The 23576-nt window shown below is 32.7% G+C and overlaps 3 protein-coding genes across 3 annotated transcripts; all 3 read left to right on the top strand.

Moving 5' to 3' along the window:
- The first annotated feature begins 5151 nt into the window (after window positions 1-5151).
- On the top strand, window positions 5152-6071 carry LOC132270037 (cytochrome P450 87A3-like). Its single transcript, XM_059771252.1, has 3 exons — window positions 5152-5243; window positions 5493-5814; window positions 5910-6071. The coding sequence occupies exons 1-3, from the start codon at window positions 5152-5154 to the stop codon at window positions 6069-6071; spliced, it is 576 nt and encodes a 191-aa protein (XP_059627235.1).
- LOC132268586 (beta-amyrin 16-alpha-hydroxylase CYP87D16-like) lies at window positions 5916-7852 on the top strand. Its single transcript, XM_059769416.1, has 6 exons — window positions 5916-6396; window positions 6478-6567; window positions 6663-6741; window positions 6827-6933; window positions 7092-7219; window positions 7409-7852. The coding sequence occupies exons 1-6, from the start codon at window positions 6169-6171 to the stop codon at window positions 7500-7502; spliced, it is 726 nt and encodes a 241-aa protein (XP_059625399.1). The 5' UTR covers window positions 5916-6168; the 3' UTR covers window positions 7503-7852.
- Window positions 7853-14099: 6247 nt separating this feature from the next.
- Window positions 14100-17456, top strand: LOC132268585 (beta-amyrin 16-alpha-hydroxylase CYP87D16-like). Its single transcript, XM_059769415.1, has 9 exons — window positions 14100-14779; window positions 15112-15436; window positions 15522-15671; window positions 15767-16015; window positions 16167-16256; window positions 16345-16423; window positions 16522-16628; window positions 16792-16919; window positions 17126-17456. The coding sequence occupies exons 1-9, from the start codon at window positions 14577-14579 to the stop codon at window positions 17217-17219; spliced, it is 1425 nt and encodes a 474-aa protein (XP_059625398.1). The 5' UTR covers window positions 14100-14576; the 3' UTR covers window positions 17220-17456.
- The last annotated feature ends 6120 nt before the right edge of the window (window positions 17457-23576 follow it).

The following is a 23576-nucleotide window of genomic DNA, read 5'->3' as shown; positions in this document are numbered from 1 at the left end:
TTGAATCATTACATTACCTTTATAACCTCCTATTAATTGACCAAAATGACCCTCAAGAATGAAAAAAAACAAATATGATTTTATTATGACATGTTTTCTTTTTCTTTTTTCTTTGTTTTTGTGAAAGAAAAATGTGACATGTTGTGTAAGTAATGTAATGTATAAGTTATATATATATATATATATATTAAAGGATGGTGAAGGGTATATATATATATATATATTAAAGGATGGTGAAGGGACCCACAGTCTTTTTTAAAGTGGTCATAAGACCACGTTTTTTCTTTGTTGCTCATTGTAATCTCATTCCTTCTCTCCCATCTCCGTCTCTCTGTATACCTCTCGGCATCCTCTTTATTTTTTATTTTTTTATTTTTCATATTCAAGGCTTGATTTCTCCCTCATTTCTTGGTGTTTTTAAGAGCCGTTTGCGGCTATTCGAAGCCTACGATGAGATAAACACGTTGATAGGAGCAATTCCTTGATTGGTGCACTATAAGAGATTCGAAATTCTAGGGTTTGAGGTGAAAAAATTAGGGGTTTTGTATATAATTGAGGTAGGGGTGTCTAACTCACATTTTCTTGTTTCTTTGTGGGTTAATTTCTAGCAATTGTTATTAATTTGTCTAATTGATGGTAATTACCCTAGCATGAATTTTTTTATGTGTAAAGTTAATTTCTAGTAATTATTATTAATTTGTCTAATTGATGGTAATTACCCTTTCATGATTGTTTTTTTTTTTTTTTTTTTTTTTTTTTGTAAAGTTCATTATTTTATATTTACATGTTGATTTGTATGAAAATCATGTTTCAATGTTGTTTTACTATGTCTATAAAGTTGTAAATTGTGTTAGAAATGATATATGAATTCTTATATGATTTTCTTAGAAGTTTTAGTAAAGGATGACTAGTTGTGTTATATGAAAATTTCCTTTTTTCCATAGTAATGTAGGTATGAGACATACATGCATGCCATAGGGCATAAGAAAGGGTAAAGTAATTTGAAGTGAATAAGAATGGGTTTTTGGGAAAAATATTTTGAGAAAAAGATTTTGTGAAAAACTTGGCCACCTAGGAGTTGCCTAGGGACCATGGCGTTAGTGAGGCCTAGAGGGGACTAGGAAAATCGTCCTAGTGTGGTTGAGTTACCTGGCTCCCAAATGACGCCATGGAGTTGCCATGGGTCAGGGACAATGACCGATCCTCCTCTCGTGCTGCCATGGAGTTGCCATGGGATGGGTTCACTAATGGTTTGAAAATGATAATGGAAATAGTTTTGGAAAATGGGGAGTGGCATTGCATCGTATGGCATATCATTGCATGGCATATTCATTTGTGCTATCGGATTAATGATGTGGCATGGTGGTTATATTTTTTTCTCGATATGGTATGATCCCAATTTCTTTATTTCTATTCATGGTGTGAATTCACGGGACCACAAGAGGTTTTTTTTTGTCACCACCTACTGAGCAATTTTACTTACTCTATTATTTAACAGTTTTCAGGAAACGAGAAAGAAGTGGCGGATGACGTACCACCACAGGCTTAATTTGGATTAGAAGATTATTTTGCTATTTTTGTATCTAAGTCCCATATTTTTGTAAAACCTTATTTTGTCATATTTAGTATAGAGATTTGTGGACTCTTGCTATTATAGTTATATTCATGGACTTTAATTATGATAATTTGGATTAAATGATATGTGGATGTTCTGCCATGAGATGAACCATGTTGAGGCATAATGAACTGATGAATGAGATGTTGGGATATATTACTTGTATTGTGTGTTGGGACAGGTTGGATAGGTCTTGAAAGACCATTGCATATTTTTTTTTTTATTTGAGTAGGTTGTGGTAGGCCCCTTTTTAGGGGAGGTCATGTCGAATTTTTTATTTTATTTTTTATAAATGGGATCAACTTAGGGCCATTACAAGTAATGTTTCAATAAACGCTAAGAAATAAAAAGATTAACTTGTGTGTGATTACTTGAAGGTGATATTTAATATTTGAATATTAAAAATGGTCTTTTAATATTTAATCTATTACTACAGAATAATAAAATAAAAAATATTTAAAAATCATATTTATTACGTTTTAAGATGGAAAGTCAGAGTTTTGTATTAGAATTTTGGTTGAACTATTAGATAATATAACTTACTAATCTATCTATTTCAGCGAGGGCATTAAACATGCACAAAAAAATAAAAATTCTTACAATAATTTTATATTATTTTGTAATTTTAATTTTACATTTCTAGTTTGTTCCCTCAATTAAAAATTTCTAGCTGCATAGGGTGTTGGCCGCCACAGTGGTGGAGTTTTTTTTTATTTTTTAAAGGTTATTTTGGTTTAATAAAAATACTTAAAAAGATTAGTATTATACTTTAATAATTTAAATGGGTCAATTGAAACGATTGTGATTCCTAAATTGTATTTTTACTGTCTTTATTGCAAACACGAAGGATGTGAGTGCAAATTACGACTTAAATCTTGTCACTATCCCGCTGCCCTGTGTGACATAGACCTAACTAACTTCATCTTCTTAACCCTGCATCGGCCAATACTTAGTTCAGAACACCATATATTTCGATCAGGCGATGTGCATCCTACGCTTGGTGCTTCAAATGGAGCGCGGCAATGGATCCAATCTGGCAGTCTATTTTAAAGGATTTGAATTTAAGAGGGGTTGGATATAGATCTTCATTGGAGGATGCAATTAATCTTCGTAAACTTCAAATGGATTGAATTTTATCCAAGATCTGATCCTGATCAAGTGTACGTTATTCTACTTAGATCTTGTTTAAATTATATGCTCCACACAGGATATACATTAATGATAAAGGATACGGTTTTGATTTGTATCCAGATATGAATTCTCACATTATAATACACATTTAGAGCTAAATTTACCTGAATTGGCTCCAAATTTTGAAATATTGAAAGTCTGGGCTCCTTGAAAAGAGGCATGAGCCCTTCAAATTTAACTATTGGATTGTTACAGTTTTTTGAAATTTGTAAAAAATTAAACTTGTAATTTAATATATCTTTCAATTCTTTAGCTGAATAAGGAGATCTGGGCTGTCATGATAGCATTACTCATCCTAAAATTATAGAAATTTCGATTGGTTTTTGTTTTTGTTTGAATGACTTGACAATCAATGATATAAACACCATAAAAGGAGAGGAGAAACTATGTTCTTATCCTGAATAAGAGTGGGGAAAAGATGTATGGATCATATGAATGGTCCCGGGCCAATCAACAACTAAGCAAATGAGTCAAAATTGGTGTTAAATGGTGATCGGTCGAAACCAATGATCCTGGATCATGTAATAATTTCTCAAATACCTTGGTAAGCCCTTGAATGTGTTTAGGAATGCATTGGTTTGATGTTTTTTTAGTGGCATGTTGCTTTTTATTAATTAGGCCAGAACAGTTGACTTCAAATTTTAAGAGAAGTGTGGGCATAATAAAGGCAGACAGACATTGTTAGATTAACCATGCCCACTTGTTTGTTTGTTTAGTCCTATGATTCAGTCTTTCCTTCTCCCTTAATTGTTCCTACTTATTTATTTCCACAAATCATTTCCCATTTTCACAAATCATTTCCCAGATATAATATTGTTCGTATTTGGCTCCCCCAGACCAAAGACTTTAGGTCACTCATCCTGGTACTACTATAGATTAAGCACGCTTAATTTCGGAGTTCTTGTGAGTTCAATCATAGAAGGGTGAAGAACCTACATATAGTATTTCACCTTTCCCAAGTGATGTGGGATCATGACAACCTGTAGTCTGCCAGTGCATGCCCACATCACACCTGCCAACAGTCTCATGTCATATGGTGACTTATTCCTTATGTGTCATTACACATGGTGACCCACATGAGAATATACCCGCATACCTTAGTCAACCTGTGAACGTGTCCTAGGTTTGATATTTTTTAGTCGCATGTTGCTTGTTATTTATTTGGTCATGTAATATTAATCCAGGAACAAACAGTTGACTTAAAATTTTATACAAACAGTTGCTTGTTCTAGTGCTTTCTTAATGTTGAAAACAGTTCTCTTTCTTCTCAAATTGTTATTTGTTTTCTCCAATAATTCACTCTTTGCCTCTCCCTTAATTGTTCTTACTTCTTTTCCACAAATCATTTCCCATTGCACTTGCATAATAATGTATTGTGGTCCCATTTCTTTAGTAATGGGGTGGGTGTGTGTATATATATATATATATATATATATGTATGTATGTATTTGTGAGGTTAAATTATAGTGGGTTCAAACCAGTACAAGTTTGCGGAAACACTGCAGGGACACCTTCCCCACAATCATGACTCAATATGGTATGTTAACGAAAATTAGAGGATGGAACGCAGAGAAGTGGAGAAGCTTAAATTAAAGTTCAATTGTTTCAACTTAATCATAAGGTTGTTTTAAGCAAAATACATTCAAAATCTGTAAGTTTAGCAGAAGATATTGTGTCATGAACTGTAGAAGCTTTTGGTTCTTCAGTCCAAATATTTCAATGCCAAATTTTCAGTTTTATCGAACATCTGCTATAGTCTCGGACCTGTCCTCCCACCCGAGTGCCTGTGCTTAAAAAAATCATATCAAGAAATTCATATAATAGAATTGAATTTACCTCCAGATAATGGTGGCTCTGATTTCAAATGCCAATATAGTAATATGAGTACTGACAAGAAACATATTAAAAAGATAGTAATAAAAAAATAAAAAATAAAAATAAAAATAAAATAAAGAGGGAAGTTTTAATGGGTGGGTGCATGATAGTGAGATTTAGGCTTGTGACTTTTTCCTATTTTTGGGCAACATAAAATGCCTCAAACACATGGCCATGGTCAGTCTCTCTATATATACAAGTTCAGTTTCTTGTACATTTATGTTCACAATTTAGTCACTTCCTTGCTTGTTTTGTGTAGCATCCTAGCTTGGCACTTTCTTATTTTCTTGCTAAGTTATGCTATAGTTTCTATCAGTTTAGATACATTTCCATATATATATATATATATATAAATCAAAATGTTGTCAGTTGGAGTATTGTTTGTTGTAGCAGTGCTTACCATTTGCATTACTCATTGGATTTACAAATGGAGGAATCCCAAATGCAATGGAGTGCTTCCTCCAGGTTCAATGGGCCTCCCTGTTATTGGGGAGGCTCTTCACTTAATCATCCCGAGTTACTCTCTGGATTTGCCACCTTTCTTAAAACATAGACTCAAAAGGTACTGCAACTCTATATATCCTACTATACGCCGTTATTGGATTTTTTTTCCTTCTCTTATCTGCATATTCTCTTGAAGTCTTGTTAATGTAAAAATGACCACAAAATAACCCTTTGAACTTAAAATGTCGATGAATTAATCCCTTGATTGCGTTACCATTGTATGCCACATCCTTTTGCAATAAAATCCTTGATTTTGCATGTCAATGGATAGTGATTCACCGTCTTCTTAATTGTTTCCTTAATGCAGATATGGGGAAATTTTCCGAACAAATGTGGCAGGTCGGGCTGTTATTGTATCAGCTGACCCTGAGTTCAACTATTTTCTCCTTCAGCAACACGGCAAGTTGGTTGAGTCGTGGTCTTTGGACACATATGCAAAAGTTTTCGCACAAGACTCTAGGTTTGATCGTGCTGATGTCCAAAAATATGTGAGAAGCTTGGTCTTGAATCACTTTGGTGCAGGAGCCATCAGAGAGAAGCTTCTTCCTCAGTTTGATGAAGTGGTTCGCGAAACTCTTTGTGCTTGGTCAAAGCAGGACTCACTTGAGATGAAAAGCGCGGCTGCAAAAGTAATTTTCAGGCCCATCTGTTCGCTATATAAACTAACTGCATCTGCATATGCATTTATTCTATGATTGTAACAAATTCCATTTGGTCATGACAGATGACTCTAGACTTTGGAGCAAAGCAGCTATTTAGCTATGAATCCGAAGAGTCACCTGTGAAGCTAAGTGACTTGTTCAGAAATTTCGGACAAGGTCTAATGTCCCTTCCCTTGAACATCCCCGGTACTGCACACCATAGATGTTTAACTGTAAGTAGATAATCTTTTCCTAATAATCAGTTTTAAATGATCAAAATAGTTACTTATTCACGCTGAAAAAGGAAAGACGCTTGTTTAGAATCACAAAAAGGTGTCAGAGATGGTGAGGTATGAGTTGAGAAGGCGGCTCATGTCAACTGAGAAACATCAAGGAGACTTGCTTGATCATTTCATTCGAGACATGAACACCGAGAATTTCATCACAGAGGATTTCGTTGTTCAGCATATGTTCGGCTTTTTATTCATCATCTTTGATTCAATTTCGACATCGATTGCATTAGCTTTAAAGCTACTTGCAGAACACCCTTTGGTGTTAGAGGAATTAACTGTAAGTTTAAATATTTAAGAACTTTCGAGCTATATTTGTATATAAGTTCCTCTGGTTATACTGTTGGTGTTTTTTCATCAGGCTGAGCATGAGGCAATCCTTAAGAACAGAGAGAATTCTGATTCTCCAATCACGTGGGAAGAGTATAAATCAATGACATTTACACTACAGGTCAATTACAAAAATTTTAAATTTCTTTTTTTCCTTAATATGACCTACATTAATGGATGTACTTAAGAAACTTGCTGGTCTATTGTAAATTACAGGTAATCAATGAAACTCTTAGGTTGGCCAATATTTCACCAGGGATGTTTCGAAAAGCATTAAAAGATATTAAAATAAAAGGTACACTTGCATCAAAATTGGTTTAGCTATTTTTCTGCAGAGTTCAATTTAAATTGATCACTAATTCAGATATATTTTTTTGCAGGATACACAATTCCTGAAGGCTGGGTAATTTTGCTTGCCACTTCTGTTCTTCACCTGAACTCTGATAAATTTGAGAATCCACTCGAATTCAACCCAAGGCGTTGGAAGGTGGGAAATGCTATCACGAGCTGCTAAACATTGAACCAGGCTTCATTTAATCTTTTATTTTCTTCATTTTCATAAAATTAACTAATTTCTAGTGGCATTCTATTCTTGAATCCCTTGACAACTATTATTCTTTTTTTTTTTTTCTAAATGAAAAACAGGACCTTGAGTCATCCGTTTTAGCTAAGAACTTCATGCCATTTGGATCCGGCATGAAGCAATGTGCAGGTTCAGAGTATAGTAGGGTGTTTATTGCCACCTTTCTCCATGTCTTGGTCACAAAATACAGGTATTTTTCTTCCTGATTCGTTCGGTTTTTTTTTTTTTTTTTTTTAGTTAACGGTTGGGTCTGTCTTGCAGCTTTGCTATCCAAACTTTCGAGCATATACATATTCTTAGTAGTGTTTTTATGCACATTTAATCTGACAAGCACGATGGACTAACCAGTTTAAATATATATATTTTTGGATTACTGTAGATGGACAAAAATCAACGGATGTGAGGTTATGCGATCACCTATTATAAGATTTCCAAACGGACTTCACTTCAAAGTCTCTGAAAAGAAGAATTGAAGGGTTTGCTATTGTTCAGTTCTTGGAATCCTTTGAATATTTCCGTAGAAAAGAAGAGTTTGATATTTTCAGTTCTGAGGATTTCTTTGAATAGGCTTGCTCTGAAAGGATGAGGAATGATGGGAGGATTTCCAAATTCCAAACTACTTAAGAGTCTTCTTTTAAAAATTTATGCATCTTGTCATCTATTCTTAGATGGTGTATATATATATATATATAAAGTTGACAGTAAATGTAGTCTGTTGGATATTGAATTGTATCAGTGCTTACCATCTGCATTACTCATTGGATTTACCAACTGTATAACCCTGCTACATTCTTATTAACTTAAATTTTATTCTTTTATCTTCTTCAAATTTGCAGAGGAATGGGATAATTGAAAAGGATCGGAATTCTATATAAGATCAGAATCGTAAGATCGAATCGAGAATTGTAAGATTTTATAAAATTATTAGAAAAGTAATTCAAATTATTTTTGGAAATTAATTATTTTTTATATAACTAGAGAATAAAACCAAATAAGATACTCTAGTAATACTAGGACACACAACAAAAACTTAAAATCAAATTCTTGATTTAAGCATAACAATCAGGTAAAATCTCATGGAAGAAATTGAAGTAAAGCCTAAACAAATAGAAAAGTGGAAAAAACAAGTAGAGAGATGAAAGTACAATTTAGTTGCCTAATTATCTGAGCAATTTAATTGATCAAAAGTTGAACAACGAAGAAAAAGAAAAAAATAAAATAAAAATTTAAGGGCCTACTTGGTAACTCTGAAAACAAATTTCAATTTTATGAAAACTCAAAGTTACACACTAAGCCGGTCCGAAAGAAGAAAAATGAAATTAACAAGAATAAAACAAAACAGATGAACTTTTTGAAGCTTTGAACCATATCTTTGAAATTCAAAATTGGATCATCTCTACATTTGATGTCGGGTCTTTGATTTTTTATTTTTGTTTTCATTTTTAATTTTTTATAATGTATTTGGGGGTAAAGAATTGGACTCTATATTTAAAATAATTAAATTTATTTGTCCAAAATAAATTATAATAGCAAATAAATTCGGAAGATAACACTATTTAGTAGAATTAATAGGGGTTGTTTGATCTTATGCGATTCTATTTTTGAATCTACAAATCTTACCGAGAGCGATTCTACTTCCAAATCTACAAATCCTACCGGGATTCTAATTTCTAACAGTTTCGTATGGCATCAGGATCAGTTTGACAATTTGGGATCGGAATAAAAAATTTAACAATCATGATTGAAAGTCGTCTCAAGATGAAAATGACTGGGGAATGACAACTTGTGCTAACAAAATCAATGAACCCCTAAATCGCATTTGCATAATCCCTGTCAAGTGTTAAATAGCAAAAGGCCAAGCTAACTTTTCTATGAATTGTCATTTTTACGCTGTTTGATTTACTATATTATTTTATTTTATTTATATATATATATATTTGGAAGGTTAATATTTTAACCCCAAAGCCTTCGTCTTCAACCCTCAACAAAATCCCTACAACGTCCCAAAACCAGTTCGAGGACTTCTTTGAGTCATTTTACCAAACATTTCTTGCACAAGCCAGCTGTCCAAAATTGGGCGGTGAACAACGAACAGTCAATCAATCCTATTTTTGAAAACGCAAACACACATTTCCTAATCAAGTAGTCTCAGGCCGCAGGCCTCAATGATTCACCTTTGGCTTTTGCACACACTACCACACCTCTACTCAGTGACGAACCCAGGTCCGTGCCTGCCTCTACTGTCTACACTTTTCCGTACAACATCTACACGTATGCACGTAATATGCATTATTAATAGTACTTCTGTTCCCACACCACACAAGAACCACTCATGTCCACGTCTTTCGTTTCATTTCATGGTCCCACTGTCTCCACATTATTGCTGGCAATCAATAAAACTTGATTTTGTGATTTTTTTATAAGCTTTTTCTTGTCTTTTCATACAAAATCAAGACCAGCTCTGTCAGTATTATTTTGAGAGTTCTAACGTACTTAGCCTGAGTGGACGTTGAGGGAAGACGATGTAATTAAGGTCATTTTTGACCATCTTGTGCAATTTAGACATATCAAGGGATGCGATCACAATTTAACTTACTTTATTCTAATTAGATGTTGGTTTAAATTATATATGGAATCATATTCATACGATCCGGTTTTGATTTGGATAAAAAAAATATGAATTATGTCATTAAAATACCCATTTAGGGCTTGATGGAGGTGGGTTTGCTTCACATGCGTCTAATTTTAAAAATCACTACATGATTTGTCCGTTCAATCACCATTTAATACTTATAAAAAAAAGTTAAATAATATTTTACACGTTTCTAACACATTTATTTGAATGTCAAATAGTGATGTTAGAACCATGCAATAATAGATATGGATCACATATACTTTAGTTCTTATATCCCCTCCCTCTCAGTATAATTGTGAGTCATAATTCACTAAGACAATAATTATATTAAAATGGAGGTAGTACATCTTTTTCCTAAATTATTTCCCTATTGCACTTCTTTATATACTAAATAGTTACGGTCTCGACCCACAAATAATTTTTTTAAGAAAATATTAGACACATTTGCAGTCCCGAACCAATCACCACTTCACATGTATCATGTTCACAACAGTATCAACGGGTTGATCTGGCCAATACTACTCCCTTATAGGTGGTACTCACTGAACCGCTTTTTACAATACCGGCCAATTTGAGCAACTTTCAATTCGAAAGTTTTAAATGCTCAGTGTGCTCTCGTGTAATACATGGGACAGTGTGCAAGTGTGACAACTCAATTAAAAAAAAAAAAAGTTTTGTAATCTGAAAGTTACTTTAAAAAAAAAAAATCTATTCTCTTGATTTTTTGCGGGGTGAATTATGTATTATTTTTAATTTTTTTTAACATTAATTTTAGAACTAAATTATATGTTGAGTATTTATTTATTTCACAATTAAGTTTATTTTTACTTATAATTTTACAAGAGTAATAATACCAAGCATTTTTAATACCGACAACAATATAAAATTTATTACATATGTTAAATAATTTTTGAGAAAATTATTAAATCTCATCAAAATTCATTTTTATCGAATTAGGCAGTAGAAAGTTGAGTATCATTGCATTTTAGTTGGTATGCTCATGTTTCAAAAAAATTCAATACAAGTTTGTGAAAACATTGCAGGGAGACCTTCCCCCAATCACTACTCAGTACTCAATTTGGTAGTTAATGTAAATTAGAGAATGGAACAGTAGACATGCTTAAATTAAAGTTCAATCGTTTCAACTTAACCGAAAGGTTATTTTAAGCGGAATATATTCAAAATCTACAAGTTTAGTAGAAGGTATTGTGTCATGAACCGTAGAAGTTTTGGTGCTTAGTCTTAATATTTTAGTGCTAAATTTTCAGTTTTATCGAACAATTGTTAAGATTCGGGACCTGTCTTATCCAACGGCGCGGCAGAGCTAGAATTTTATTTCAGAGGGGGTTGATGTGACTTTGGTGTGTACACAAAAATGTGTTATATTTAGAATGTCAAATAGGCATCAACTTTTACATTTATAAAAGCCACTTAACACATATACGTTTGTACAATAAAGAGGGATTGTTCTCAAGGATTAAACACGTGATTAGAATCAAACTTAACTTAGTGAATAAGAGATTGAAAGGAAGTTTGTTTGGTTGACTAATCTAATGTTCAATTAATGAAATATGCAATGGAAATAAATGTTAAAATGAGTGTGGTTTAAAGATAGAAGAGGAATTTTGGGGCATAGGAATCACTACTAAGCTCATGCATTAAATCACTTGCCTTCAACTAATGGGAAAAAATTATATTGTAATCAAAATGTGGCTACAAGCACACATCAATCAAGAGGATGATACAAATTGTAATAAGCATGGACTATTAAATTCAAGTATGAATTATCTACTTAACTACAATTAACCTAATGGTGTCGTGCAATTCATCAAGCCTAAGCATAATTCATCAAACTAATTAACAATTGTATCAAATAATTAAGAAATATGTATAGCCATCACTAAATACAATTATAAAGAACATTTAGTGTAGAGATTAATTCTCAATTAATTACATATAAGACAACATGTAACCAACAATAAGAATCAATAGGAATAATTATCCATAAAAGTCTTGGTACAACCAAGTTTGATTACACAAGATTATAACACAAATTACAGCATATAAATCCCCAAAAATTGAAGAGCAAGAGTTTAATTACACAAGCTTAAGGCTCGTCCAAGCCCTAAGTGAAGGACTAGCCACTCATGGAGAAGGTAGATGTTATCAAGGTGTCCTCAAGATCCATCTCCAAGCTTGGCTTCATCTTCTTCTTCTTCTTCTTCCTTAGTTAAAACCCTAGAGAGATCGAGAAATTAAATCTAGAGGTTCTTCTTTGCTCTTCTAATCTCTAATTCTATTTCTAACTTGCTAACCTTGCTTATAACTATCCCATCCTTGTAAAGATGGTTCAATCCCTCTTTTTATAGTTGTCCCTTGGAGGTCAAAATGAGTCAAAAATGTCCCATCAAATGATGCAATCCCGCAACCCATTGGTCTTTGAAATTTGATCCTCAACGAGCCTTTTAAAACTACTCAGCATAAGTTGCGATCGATCGCACAATGTCAGGATTGATTGTAACTTGGATAGTTTCGATCGCAGCTAAGGTGGTTGATTTTGATCTTATGTTCATCATTATCGATCGCAAGTTGCAGGATCTATTGTAGAGTTGGCAGGATCGATCGCAGAGTTGACTTTTTGCTGACTGGGCTTATCCACTTCAGGATCGAACTTGGAAAGGTAGGATCGATTGTGGCACTGTTCTTTGGCAATTTCTAGAACTTTTACAGCTGCATTTGCTTGACTCCAAAAAGACATTAATGAACTGAATTTAGCCTGGCCGTTTGAACCTTATTGATTTGAAATTGACAATAACACAATTTAGAACTAAAACGGGAAAGTAAGAATAGATGAAGGGTCTAAAATACCTAAGAATATGACTGAAATATGCATATTTCATAGGGGTGCAACTTGGGTTGGGAAATCCGAACCCAACCCGAGTCCAACCCGAATTTTTACGAATTTTGACAATCATTTTTACAATTAGGGTTGGGCTTGGATTGAAAAACCTTAACCCGAATTGAATTAGGGTTGGGTTTGGGTTGAAGTGCTAGCAACCCGAGCCAACCCGAATGCGAATTATAATATTATTTTCATATATATTTTTACTTTAAAATACATTATATATATTATATAAAATATGATTACCGTTTTTGTTTTCAACTTCTTTTATTAAATCTTAACTTATTGTTTGTAATTTATTAAAAATCTACAAAAAGTCTTTGAATTTTTTTTTTTGTTTAAGAGTAATTTAATCTAAAACTAATTCAAGATCATATTAAATATTCGGTGTGAAAAGTATCCATATAAGTTACTCGAATTAACCCGAAATTTTAACACAAAATCTAAATCCGAATTTAAAAGTAAAAAGATAGGTTGGGCTTGGGTTGAGTAGTTAGGGTTGAGAATAGGGTTAGGGTTGGAATTGGATTTAGCATTTCATATGGTAGGTTGGGCTTAAGTTATACCTCAAACCCACCCAACCCGCCCTAGTTGTAGCCCTAATATTTTAACACTTATCAAGGGAACAATGCACTTATTGAGAAAATAAAATAAAATAAAATCAAAAGGCAAACAAGGAAAAACAAATAATTGTAAAATAATATGTTAAATAAGTACTGAAAAAAAAAAAATTACTTACCAATATAAGAATCAAAATATTGATTAATAATATTTTAATAAAATAAAATTACAATCATCATCGATTAAAAAAAAAAAAAAAAAAATAGTGGAAAAAATGTTTAAAAATTTTAGGGGGGGGGGGGGGGGGGGTACTATTAAAAATTACAATATAAGTATATATATATAAAAAATATATATACTTAAGTGTAGTAGGTTAGAGGAAGGGCTGGGGAGTAGGTGTCTGTCTTAATTAGCTCCGCCCCTGGTCCTATCCACACCTTAGTCCATGTGCTTAAAAAAAAGGGAAAATTACATATAAATGGAGTCAAAGTTTCATATTTACTTAGAGACTGAGTCAAAGTTCCATATTTCTCTAAAATGGATTGCTGAGGTGGCACATGGTTTTTTACTGTTTAAAAAATTGTGGTGTCTAAAATGCCCTTCCCTAATAAAAAAATAGTACCTTCAGTTCAAAAAAGTAGTACCTTCAATTCAAAAAAGTAGTACCTTCGGAGAAAAAGTAGTACCTTCGCGAGTGTTTAAAAAACATGGTACCTGGACGCCAAAAAGTAGTACCTTCAATTCAAAAAAGTAGTACCTTCGAAGAAAAAGTAGTACCTTCGCGGAAGGGTATTTTAGGCATCACAATTTCTAAACAGTAAAAAACCATGTGCCACCTCAGCAATCCATTTTAGAGAAATATAGAACTTTGACTCAGCCTCTAAGTAAATATGGAATTTTAACTCCATTTATATATAATTTTTCCTAAAAAAAAATCATATCAAGAAATTCATGTAATCAAACTGAATTTACTGCCAGATAATGGCGGTTCTGATTTCAAATGTCATTATGTGATTACACTATGCTTTTCTTTTTTGAGAGTAGTGGGATTAGAGGATAAGAAATTGAATGCATCCCTAATACAGTACTATGAGTACTGACAAGAAACATGTTAAAAAGATAGTAATAAATAAATTAAAAAAAAGAAAAAGAAAAAGGAAAGAAAGGGGTAATTTTAAATGGTGGGTGCATGAAAGTGAGATTTAGGCTTGTGACTTTTTCCCATTTTCGGGCAACATAAAATGCTTCAAACACATGATCATGGTCAGTCTCTTTATATATATATACAAGTTCAGTTTCTTGTATATTTTCATTCACAATTTAGTCACTTCCTTGCTTGTTTTGTGTAGCATCCTTGCTTGCCACTTTCTTTTTTTCTTGTTAAGTTATGCTATAGTTTCTATCAGTTTAGACACATTTCCATATATATATATATATATATAAATCAAAATGTTGTCTGTTGGATTATTGTGTGTTGTAGCAGTAGTTACCATTTGCATTAGTCACTGGATATACAAATGGAGGAATCCCAAATGCAATGGAGTGCTTCCACCAGGTTCAATGGGCCTCCCTGTTATTGGGGAGGCTCTTCACTTAATCATTCCCAGTTACTCTCTGGATTTGCCACCTTTCTTAAAACATAGACTCATAAGGTATGCAGCTCTCTCTCTCTCTCTCTCTCTCTCTCTCTATATATATATATATATATATTTCGCCGAACCGTTAAGCAATGTTATGTATAGGTAAAATGAGGAGGCATATTGCCTTCACCTGTCGTTTTAAACTTAAGGTAATGGGGTACACCTAGTTTCCTTTTTTGTTGTTAAGGCGAAAATGACTACAGAATAACTCTTTGTACTTAGAAATTCAATGAATAAATCCTTTCATTGCTTAATGCAGATATGGGGAAATTTTACGCGAAAATGTTCTTGACCTTAGCTTTATGGTACTTAGTTTTACGCGAAAATGTTCTTGTTTAATGCAGATACGGGGAAATTTTTCGAACAAATGTGGCAGGTCGTGCTGTTATTGTATCAGCTGACCCTGAATTCAACTACTTTCTCCTTCAGCAACACGGAAAGTTGGTTGAATCATGGTCTATGGACACATTTGCAAAAATTTTCGGACAAGACTCTAGGGTTAATCGTGCTGATGTTCGTAATTATACAAGAAACTTGGCCTTGAATCACTTTAGTGCAGAAGCCATCAGAGAGAAGCAGCTTCTTCCTCAGCTTGATGAAGTGGTTCGAAAAACTCTTCGTGCTTGGTCGAGACAGGACTCTGTTGAAATGAAAAGCGTGGCTGCAGAAGTAATATTTTTAAGGTTCATCTGTTCACTATAAAAACTAAATGCATTTATTCTATGATTGAAACAAATCCATTTGGTCATGACAGATGGTTCTAGACTTTGGAGCAAAGCAGCTATTTAGCTATGAACCCGAAGAGTCACCTGTGAAGCTAAGTGACTTGTTCAGAGATTTCGGACAAGGTCTAATGTCCCTTCCCTTGGACATCCCCGGCACTGCACACCATAGATGTTTGAAGGCAAGTAGGATAATCTTTTCCAAATAATCAGTTGTGAATGATCAAAATAGTTACTGATCGACACTGACCAAAAAAAAAAAAAAAAACTTGTTTAGATTCACAAAAAGGTGTCAGAGATGATGGGGAATGAGTTGAGAAGGAGGCTCATGTCAACCGAGAGGCATCAAGGAGACATGCTTGATCATTTCATTCGAGACATGAACTCTGAGCAGTTCATAACAGAGGATTTCATTGTTAAGCATTTATTCAAGTTTTTATTCACCATCTTTGATTCGGTTTCAACATCAATAGCATTAGCTTTAAAGTTACTTACAGAACACCCTTTTGTGTTAGAGGAATTAACTGTAAGTTTAACTATATTTCAAGAACTTTGTAGCTATATTTAATTATATATATATATATATATCTATATCTATATATATATATATATATATATATATATATATATAAAATTTCCTGATGTGGTTATACTTCTGGTGTATGTTCCATCATCAGGCTGAGCATGAGGCGATCCTCAAAAACAGAGAGAATTCTGATTCTCCAATCACATGGGAAGAATATAAATCGATGACATTTACACTACAGGTCAAGTACAAAATTTCTAGGTGCTTTGTTTCTCTAATATGACCTACTTTGATGTACTTAGAACCGGCTGGTCTATTGTAAATTACAGGTAATCAATGAAACTCTTAGGTTGGCAAATATATCACCGGGGTTGTTTCGAAAAGCATTAAAAGATATCAAAATAAAAGGTACACTGGCGTCAAAATTGATTTAGCTTTTTAAAATTTTTCTGCAGATCTAGAGTTCAATTGTAATTGATCACCAATTTCGATATGTCTGTTTGCAGGATACACAATTCCTGAAGGATGGGTAATTTTGCTTGCTACTTCTGCTCTTCACCTGAACTCTGACAAATTTGAGAATCCACTCGAATTCAACCCAAGGCGTTGGAAGGTGGAAGATTTGATTATGAGCTTCTAAACATTGAATCAGGCTTCATTTATCCTTTTATATTCTTCATTAATTTTCATAAAATTTACAAAGTTCTAGTGGCATTCTATTGTAGAATCCCTTAACAGCTTTTTCTTTTTTCTTTTTCGAAATGAAAAACATGCAGGACCTTGAGTCATCTGTTTTGGCTAAGAACTTCATGCCATTTGGATCAGGCTTGAGACAATGTGCAGGTTCAGAGTATAGTACGGTGTTTATTGCCACCTTTCTCCATGTCTTGGTCACAAAATACAGGTATTTTTCTTCTTAATACTTTATATAGTTGCACGTTAGAGTCTCAGAACAGTCACTTTGTGCATAACAATGTTAACAGTAGGGATCTAGCTTTGCTATCCGAACACTTCAAAAAGGCGACACATATTCTAAGTAGTGTATATTTGCACACTTAATCGGCCAAGCGTGATGGTTTAACCAGTTTATTATTATTTTTGTTATTGTAGATGGACAAAAATCAACGGATGTGAGGTTACGCGATCTCCTATTATAAGATTTCCAAACGGATTTCACTTCAAAGTCTCTGAAGAGAATACATAGTTGAAGGCTTCTCTATTTTCAGTTCTTGGAATCCTTTGAATAATTCCTTACAAAAGAAAAATTGAAGAGTTGGCTATTTTCAGTTCTTAGAATTCCTTTGAAAGGAGAAATGATGGGAGGATTTCCAAGCTATTTTAGGGGCTTTGGTGGTTGTTGTTGTTATTGTTTCTGTAAATGTAGCATCTTGGTGGACATGTCAGACAAATGTATTGTTGAGAATAAAATCTTTATGAGTAATTGGTTGGTCTTGCTCAACTTCTGTGCTACATATATATTCTGTGTCTATATATCTACATAGATGCAGCATGTTACTCTAGGGCAAAACAATTAACACGATGTTTTTTTTTAGTAAGTAAAATATTATATAAAAATACCTTGCTCATCACTTCCACTCCCTCTTTTAAAAATGTGTTATTATATCTTTTAATTAATACGAAAAAAACATCCCTTAAATTATCTTTTGCTGGTCTCTGACATAAAATGTAATGGCCGTTTTTTTTTTTTTTTTTTAGTGGTACTTGCATACACTTGTCTCTTCTGATATCTGAACTCCTGACCTCCCTTTAGAAGGTAAGAGGCTAATACCATTAGGGCACTGGCCAGTTGGTCCGTTTTGTCCTTCTTATTGCTATTGCTTCTATTCCTCACCTTGAACTTGCTAACTTTCTGCTGCTGTTGGAATTGGATATCCATTTTGTGTAAGAATAAGTTTATATGCTTCATCAAACAAATTTGGGTTGGGAAAATACCTTAGAATTGGTTGCGCCAAATTTAGAACCGGTTGAATAAGTTTTAAACTTGAGTTTTATTTCTTCTGATATATGTATATTTTTAGTTGATACTCACACACACATATTTTTACTAGACTTGAATCCTGACCTTTCTTTGAAAAATAAGAATCTGGCCTGTTGGTTTAATTCTATTTTTTTTTTTTATTGTTGTTCCGCGTTTCCTTGTTCCCAACACAATAATACTTGTAACCACTCAATAATTCTTACAAGAAAATTAAAACAAACAAATAAATAATAAAGTAAGTTTTAAAAAGTTTGACATTCTCCAACACCCAAGTAAAAATGGGAAAAAATATTCAATACGCTGAAATGCCGTGACCAAGCCAATGAAAACTCTCCATTCCCTTTGATAATAAAATACAACAATCGGTCATTGATAGGATAATTTTTTTAATGAGAAAAACTTAAATGTTTTAAATACAGTAATGACATAATATAATGCACTAATTAAAACAAAAATGCATATATTTTTGTAAATATTATTAGCCGTTACTCCATACTTAATACTTGGAAGAGCATTTTTAGCAAGTTCAAAGAGTCCTTTTTGCCTTGCGTATAACATTTAATATTCTCGGTGATGAGGTGTGGAGGTGTTTTTCGAGTAGTAAAATAATCTTATGGTGTTCTCACACCCTACTAATTCTACGTTGAATTTCCCCTCCTTCGACAAATCATTGTCAAGCCAAAAAAAAAATAAAAAAATTCTGGGTGATAGCCGGGAACTCTTAATTTTTCTTGATTTTTTTCCATATCAAGAAAAATTAAGAGTTTATATGTCTGTATATTTTTTTATTTTTTATTTTTTGATGACGTGAGAATTTTCAAAACTATCCGCTCTTTAAACTTATAACTATCACATAAATTGCTGTCTATTCACCTCAACTACACAATGCAAACAGTATTTTAAATCAAGAGTAATAATAGAGATCCACGAGTTCAAACCTAAAACATTAGAGCGTCCAGATTCTTGTCAAGGGACAAGTTGGCATGGTGTATGGACCATATGCCATGCATGTAACTTAGTAAACCTGGGAATGTGTCCAAAAAGTAGGGACTACAGAAATTTGAGCCACATGAGTTGCGAATGCCATTAATCGTTTTGTCAGAAAATTCAACAGCAAATAATGGTGGTGCTGTTCCCAAATTATCCCTATTATTGAAAATATCTAATTTTGTGACTTTTGTCCCATTATTCAATAACAAATAATGGTAATTCTGGTCTCACGCTTTTTGTCTCTTTTTGATCTCGCACAATTGTAACTGCTTTTACGCTTTTGCACTGGTTCTCACACTCACTAAACGACTTAAATTTGATTTCAAATTATTCCTATTATTGAAAATATATACTTATATATAAGCACACATATAAATTTGATTTCAAATTATTCCTATTATTGAAAAAATATATATATATAAAAGCACACATATAGAGAGAAATTTTTTGTGGATCCCCATCTTAATCAATTGCAACCAAAGAATTTTTTTTTTTTTTTTTTTTTTTTTTGATTTACGGGAGAAAATATAAATTTTAGCAAACTAAATGACATATTCTTTCCAAATATGATTTTTTATAAAATTTGGGTTGGTTAATAAAAAAATTACAATAAAACAGAAATAAAAGCAATCCAAAATTTTTTAAAAGAGTATATATATAAAACAAAATTTCAATAGTTAAATTATCAAGTTGTACCTTTTCTTAATGTAATTACCATTAATGCCACCAAAAGGGCGTGTGCTGTGTCAGAAATTGCCGAGTTGTATGCCACTTCTTGAAACTGAATCAACTGATCCCAGAAGAATTAAACTCCAAGACATCATAAAATAAAGAGTAATTATGATGGGCGTTTTAGTCGTTTTGTATTTATGATATTTTGTTATAATTAATGAATTAAATAAGTAAGAGTAATATAGACATTTCACTGGGTTTTTACGTTAAAAAATTGAGAGGGAATGTCACCGGCCAAAAAGTGGCTTTCACCTAGGTATCAATATGATAAATTTAATAATGATAAATGCAATAACTATAAATGTAAAATAGATTCCTAATTTACTCTCTCAAGAAATTTCATGAATTTTTATTTTTAGTGTAAATTCTTTAAATTATTATTATTTATTTTTTGCGTTAATTTTACTGACACTGTTTAGATTTGACAAAATATCACTTTGAAATAACTTTCGAAAATTACTATCTACAAACGTTTGATCTATTTTTTACTCACACTCCAAAGGTTATTTTTCAATTGTGTCAGAGCCCTTTTTTGCATGTAAAATTACATTACTATCCTTTTGATTCTTTGTTGATTTAAAAAAAAAAAAATTTGAAATGACTTGAATAGCTTTGACTTTAATTACATAAATTTAAAATTATTCTTTATATATATACCAATTTCATCACCACCAAATTTTGTGACCCAATTCTTACAATTCTCCTCCTCTTCTTTTCTCAGCGCTCCGTCTCTTATCTCCACTTCTTACAGTTGCCAACTCCAAACCAAACTAATGCAAATTTTGAAGGCGTTTTTAATTTAGGCTCGTTTGTTTCAACATAAAATATTCTTTTTGAAAAATATTTTTTTTCAGACTAAATATTCTTTTATTTTTTCTTTATCGGTGTATAACAAAGGTCTACGTCGATGTTGAGGTTGAGTTCATCGGGCGGGGCATATAAAATAACTTGCCGAAAATTTATGAATAAATTAATTTTGTTAAATTTTAATATTTTTTTTTTCATAAATATTTTACGATAACCAAACACCAAAAAATAAAAAAAATATTTTTTGAAAAATATTTTACATCTAAACAAACGGAGTCTTAATACAAATTATACTTACTTATCAAAATAAATAAATAAATAAATAAACAAATAAGGCAGCAATATCTAACTCCAACTATCACAAGCCGGCGACAACCTGGTTTGATCTCCATGGACAGTGACCTAGTGGTTGCCATCCTTTATCAGCAGCATGGGTCGCATAATTGCCATACAAATTGCTACAGATAAACCGCAAATGCATGGTTGCGGTTTTCGGCAACAACTCCGATGATCGACAGTTGCCTTACAGCGACGCCACTGGTAAGGAGAATAGAGAAAAAGAGTTCGTCGGTGGGTGGTCGAACAAGATGGGTTCGTAAGGGTGGTAGTGGTTCATCTTTGATACAGGTATATAGGATATGTGTGCAGGAAAACAGGGTGTAGTAGAGGAGAGTGAAAGGTTATAGATCGAGAAAGAGTATTTGGGAAGGAAAGAAAGAAAGGGAGAGCGTATTTTAGTCTTTTTAATTTTTAAAATTACACTTTTAACTATGTCGAAAAAGTAAAATTGAACCTAAATGATAGTAATCTTTAAAAATTGGTACAATGTAATATTTGGCGAAATATGAAGGAGTAAAGTAAAATTAATCCTTATTTTTTTTTTTTCAAAAATCACCTAACGTCACTGTTTCGTTTGGTTTTTCAAATAAGCAGGTGACTTAGGCCATAATTTCAAAATGACAAAGTTACCCCTATTTTTGTTTTGTTTTATTTTTGGCCCCTATTATTGTTGGGAGGGGAAAGTCTGAAAAACACCCATATAATTTTAAATTTGTGCGAATTACACCCCTATAGTTTAATTTGTTTATATACAATGACCATTTTAAACCCTTTATTCCCGAAATTGCCCTTCTTAATTCGTACTCTGTAGTGTGTGTACTTACAACTTAGTGTGTTATGGTTATAACATCTGGTGGTACAGTTTATACAGTGTCTCTCATTTATTGGCTTAACCCACATCACCTATTTTAAAATAACGAGACAAACAAACAAACTGACCATCCAAATGTTCATCTCTTTCTCTCTCTGTGTACAAAAGTTACATTTTCCATCTCTCGATTCTCTGCACTGCCAAACACCATCAAACGAAGGAAAATTATGTTACGTTTTCACTATCACCCCTATTTTTACATATACAAGTCTTTTTTTTATTTTTTTTTTATTTTATTTTTTCACACTCTCTAGTCTCTATCTTTCTATACATAATTATACACATACACACACACACACACACATATATATAAGCTTAATAGAATTTCCTGGCCAAGCCAGTTAAATCTCAATAGAAATGTCTCCCTCTCCCCCTAGTCGGTTAAATCTCTGAGCCAAACCTTATTCTTCAGCTACACTGCCCTACTAAACATGCAAGCTTTCAGCTTACTCAACCTCTGGCGAAATGCCAGTGGTGATTCCACTGCCGGAAGCGGCAGAAAGGACTCGGACACTGCCATCTCAACCATTCACAAAGTAAGCCATCAGTCAACCGTGGAAACTGACGATGATGAGTCTTTCTTCGATTTGGAATTCACTTCACCTTATTGTGATGACAAGGAAGAAACAATGCTAGAGATGTCAATGATGAAGATATAGATAGAAATGAAGTTCGATTTCGTTGAATCTACAAAAGATGTCTTCTTTGGAGGCAGAATCGTGGCATTAGAACCGAGTTCGAAGCCTCAGTCTCCGATTTCATTGCTGAGATCTTCGTGAGTCTTCATGCTAGGGTTTAAGAAATCAAAATTCCAGAAAACAGAGGAAGCTCTGTTTCCATGGCAATTCTGAAGCATAACTAGAAGAAATCATCACAACAAGGACAGAGCAAGCGGTTCACAGTGTTTGATTAAGTATGAATATGCCCTAACTTGAAACGACGTTGTATTGACAAAGGATTTATTTGCCTTTTCCCATTTTATTGTTATTTTTAAATCCTAGATAAAGGGTTATTTTAGTCTTTTTGTAGCTCCAGTACCGGTCAATAGAGGTTAACGGCCAAAAGGCACTAATCTGCACCATTTTAATGTATAGGGGAGGTGAACAAACAATGGGAGGTTATACGCACTATATCGATACCATTGAGGTGTAATTCGCATGCGACTTGTAATACCCCTAATTTCAAAAGGATAGTTTCGGTATTATTTTAATTATTTTAATTACTTGTTTAGTTGATTTAATTATTTATGTGTTAATTGAATTATTTGTTTAAATAAAATTGTGTACTAAAACGTGTATTCGATTTCTTTGTTTAAATAAAATTGTGTGTGATGATGTGTATTTGTTTAGGAATTTAATTATTTTGTTTTATTTTTATTTATATATTTTTTTAAGGAATTGGATATGGATAGTAGTAATGGATTAACTAGTTGGGTCCCATGAACTACTTGGATAAGGGGTTTAATGGGTACGGATAATTACTCATGGATAGTTGTGTGTGTGTATATATATATATATATATATATATATAAAAGGAAAGTCCTTTAGTAATAATTTGATGTATATTTATATATTATATATAAATATGGAATATACATAGATTATATGTAACAAATATTTTAGTTACTTTTTTAGTATTTAAATTTTATTTATTTATTTTTTATTAGTTTGACTTGGATTGGAAAAATGATTAGGTTATTTTATTTAGCCTATAAATATATAACTATAGGTTAGTAAAAGGGGTTAGAAAATAATCACGTGATATATTTTAGAGAGAGAAAAAAGGAAGAAGAAGGAAGAGTAAAAGGAAGAAGCAAGATAGGA

The sequence above is a fragment of the Cornus florida genome, unplaced genomic scaffold, assembly GCF_030987335.1.
Source record: "Cornus florida cultivar Cherokee Brave unplaced genomic scaffold, ASM3098733v1 CherokeeBrave_3.0.0_Hap2_Chr08, whole genome shotgun sequence".
In the NCBI taxonomy this organism is placed as follows: Eukaryota; Viridiplantae; Streptophyta; class Magnoliopsida; order Cornales; family Cornaceae; genus Cornus; species Cornus florida.
This window is presented reverse-complemented; position numbering and strand designations above follow the sequence as displayed.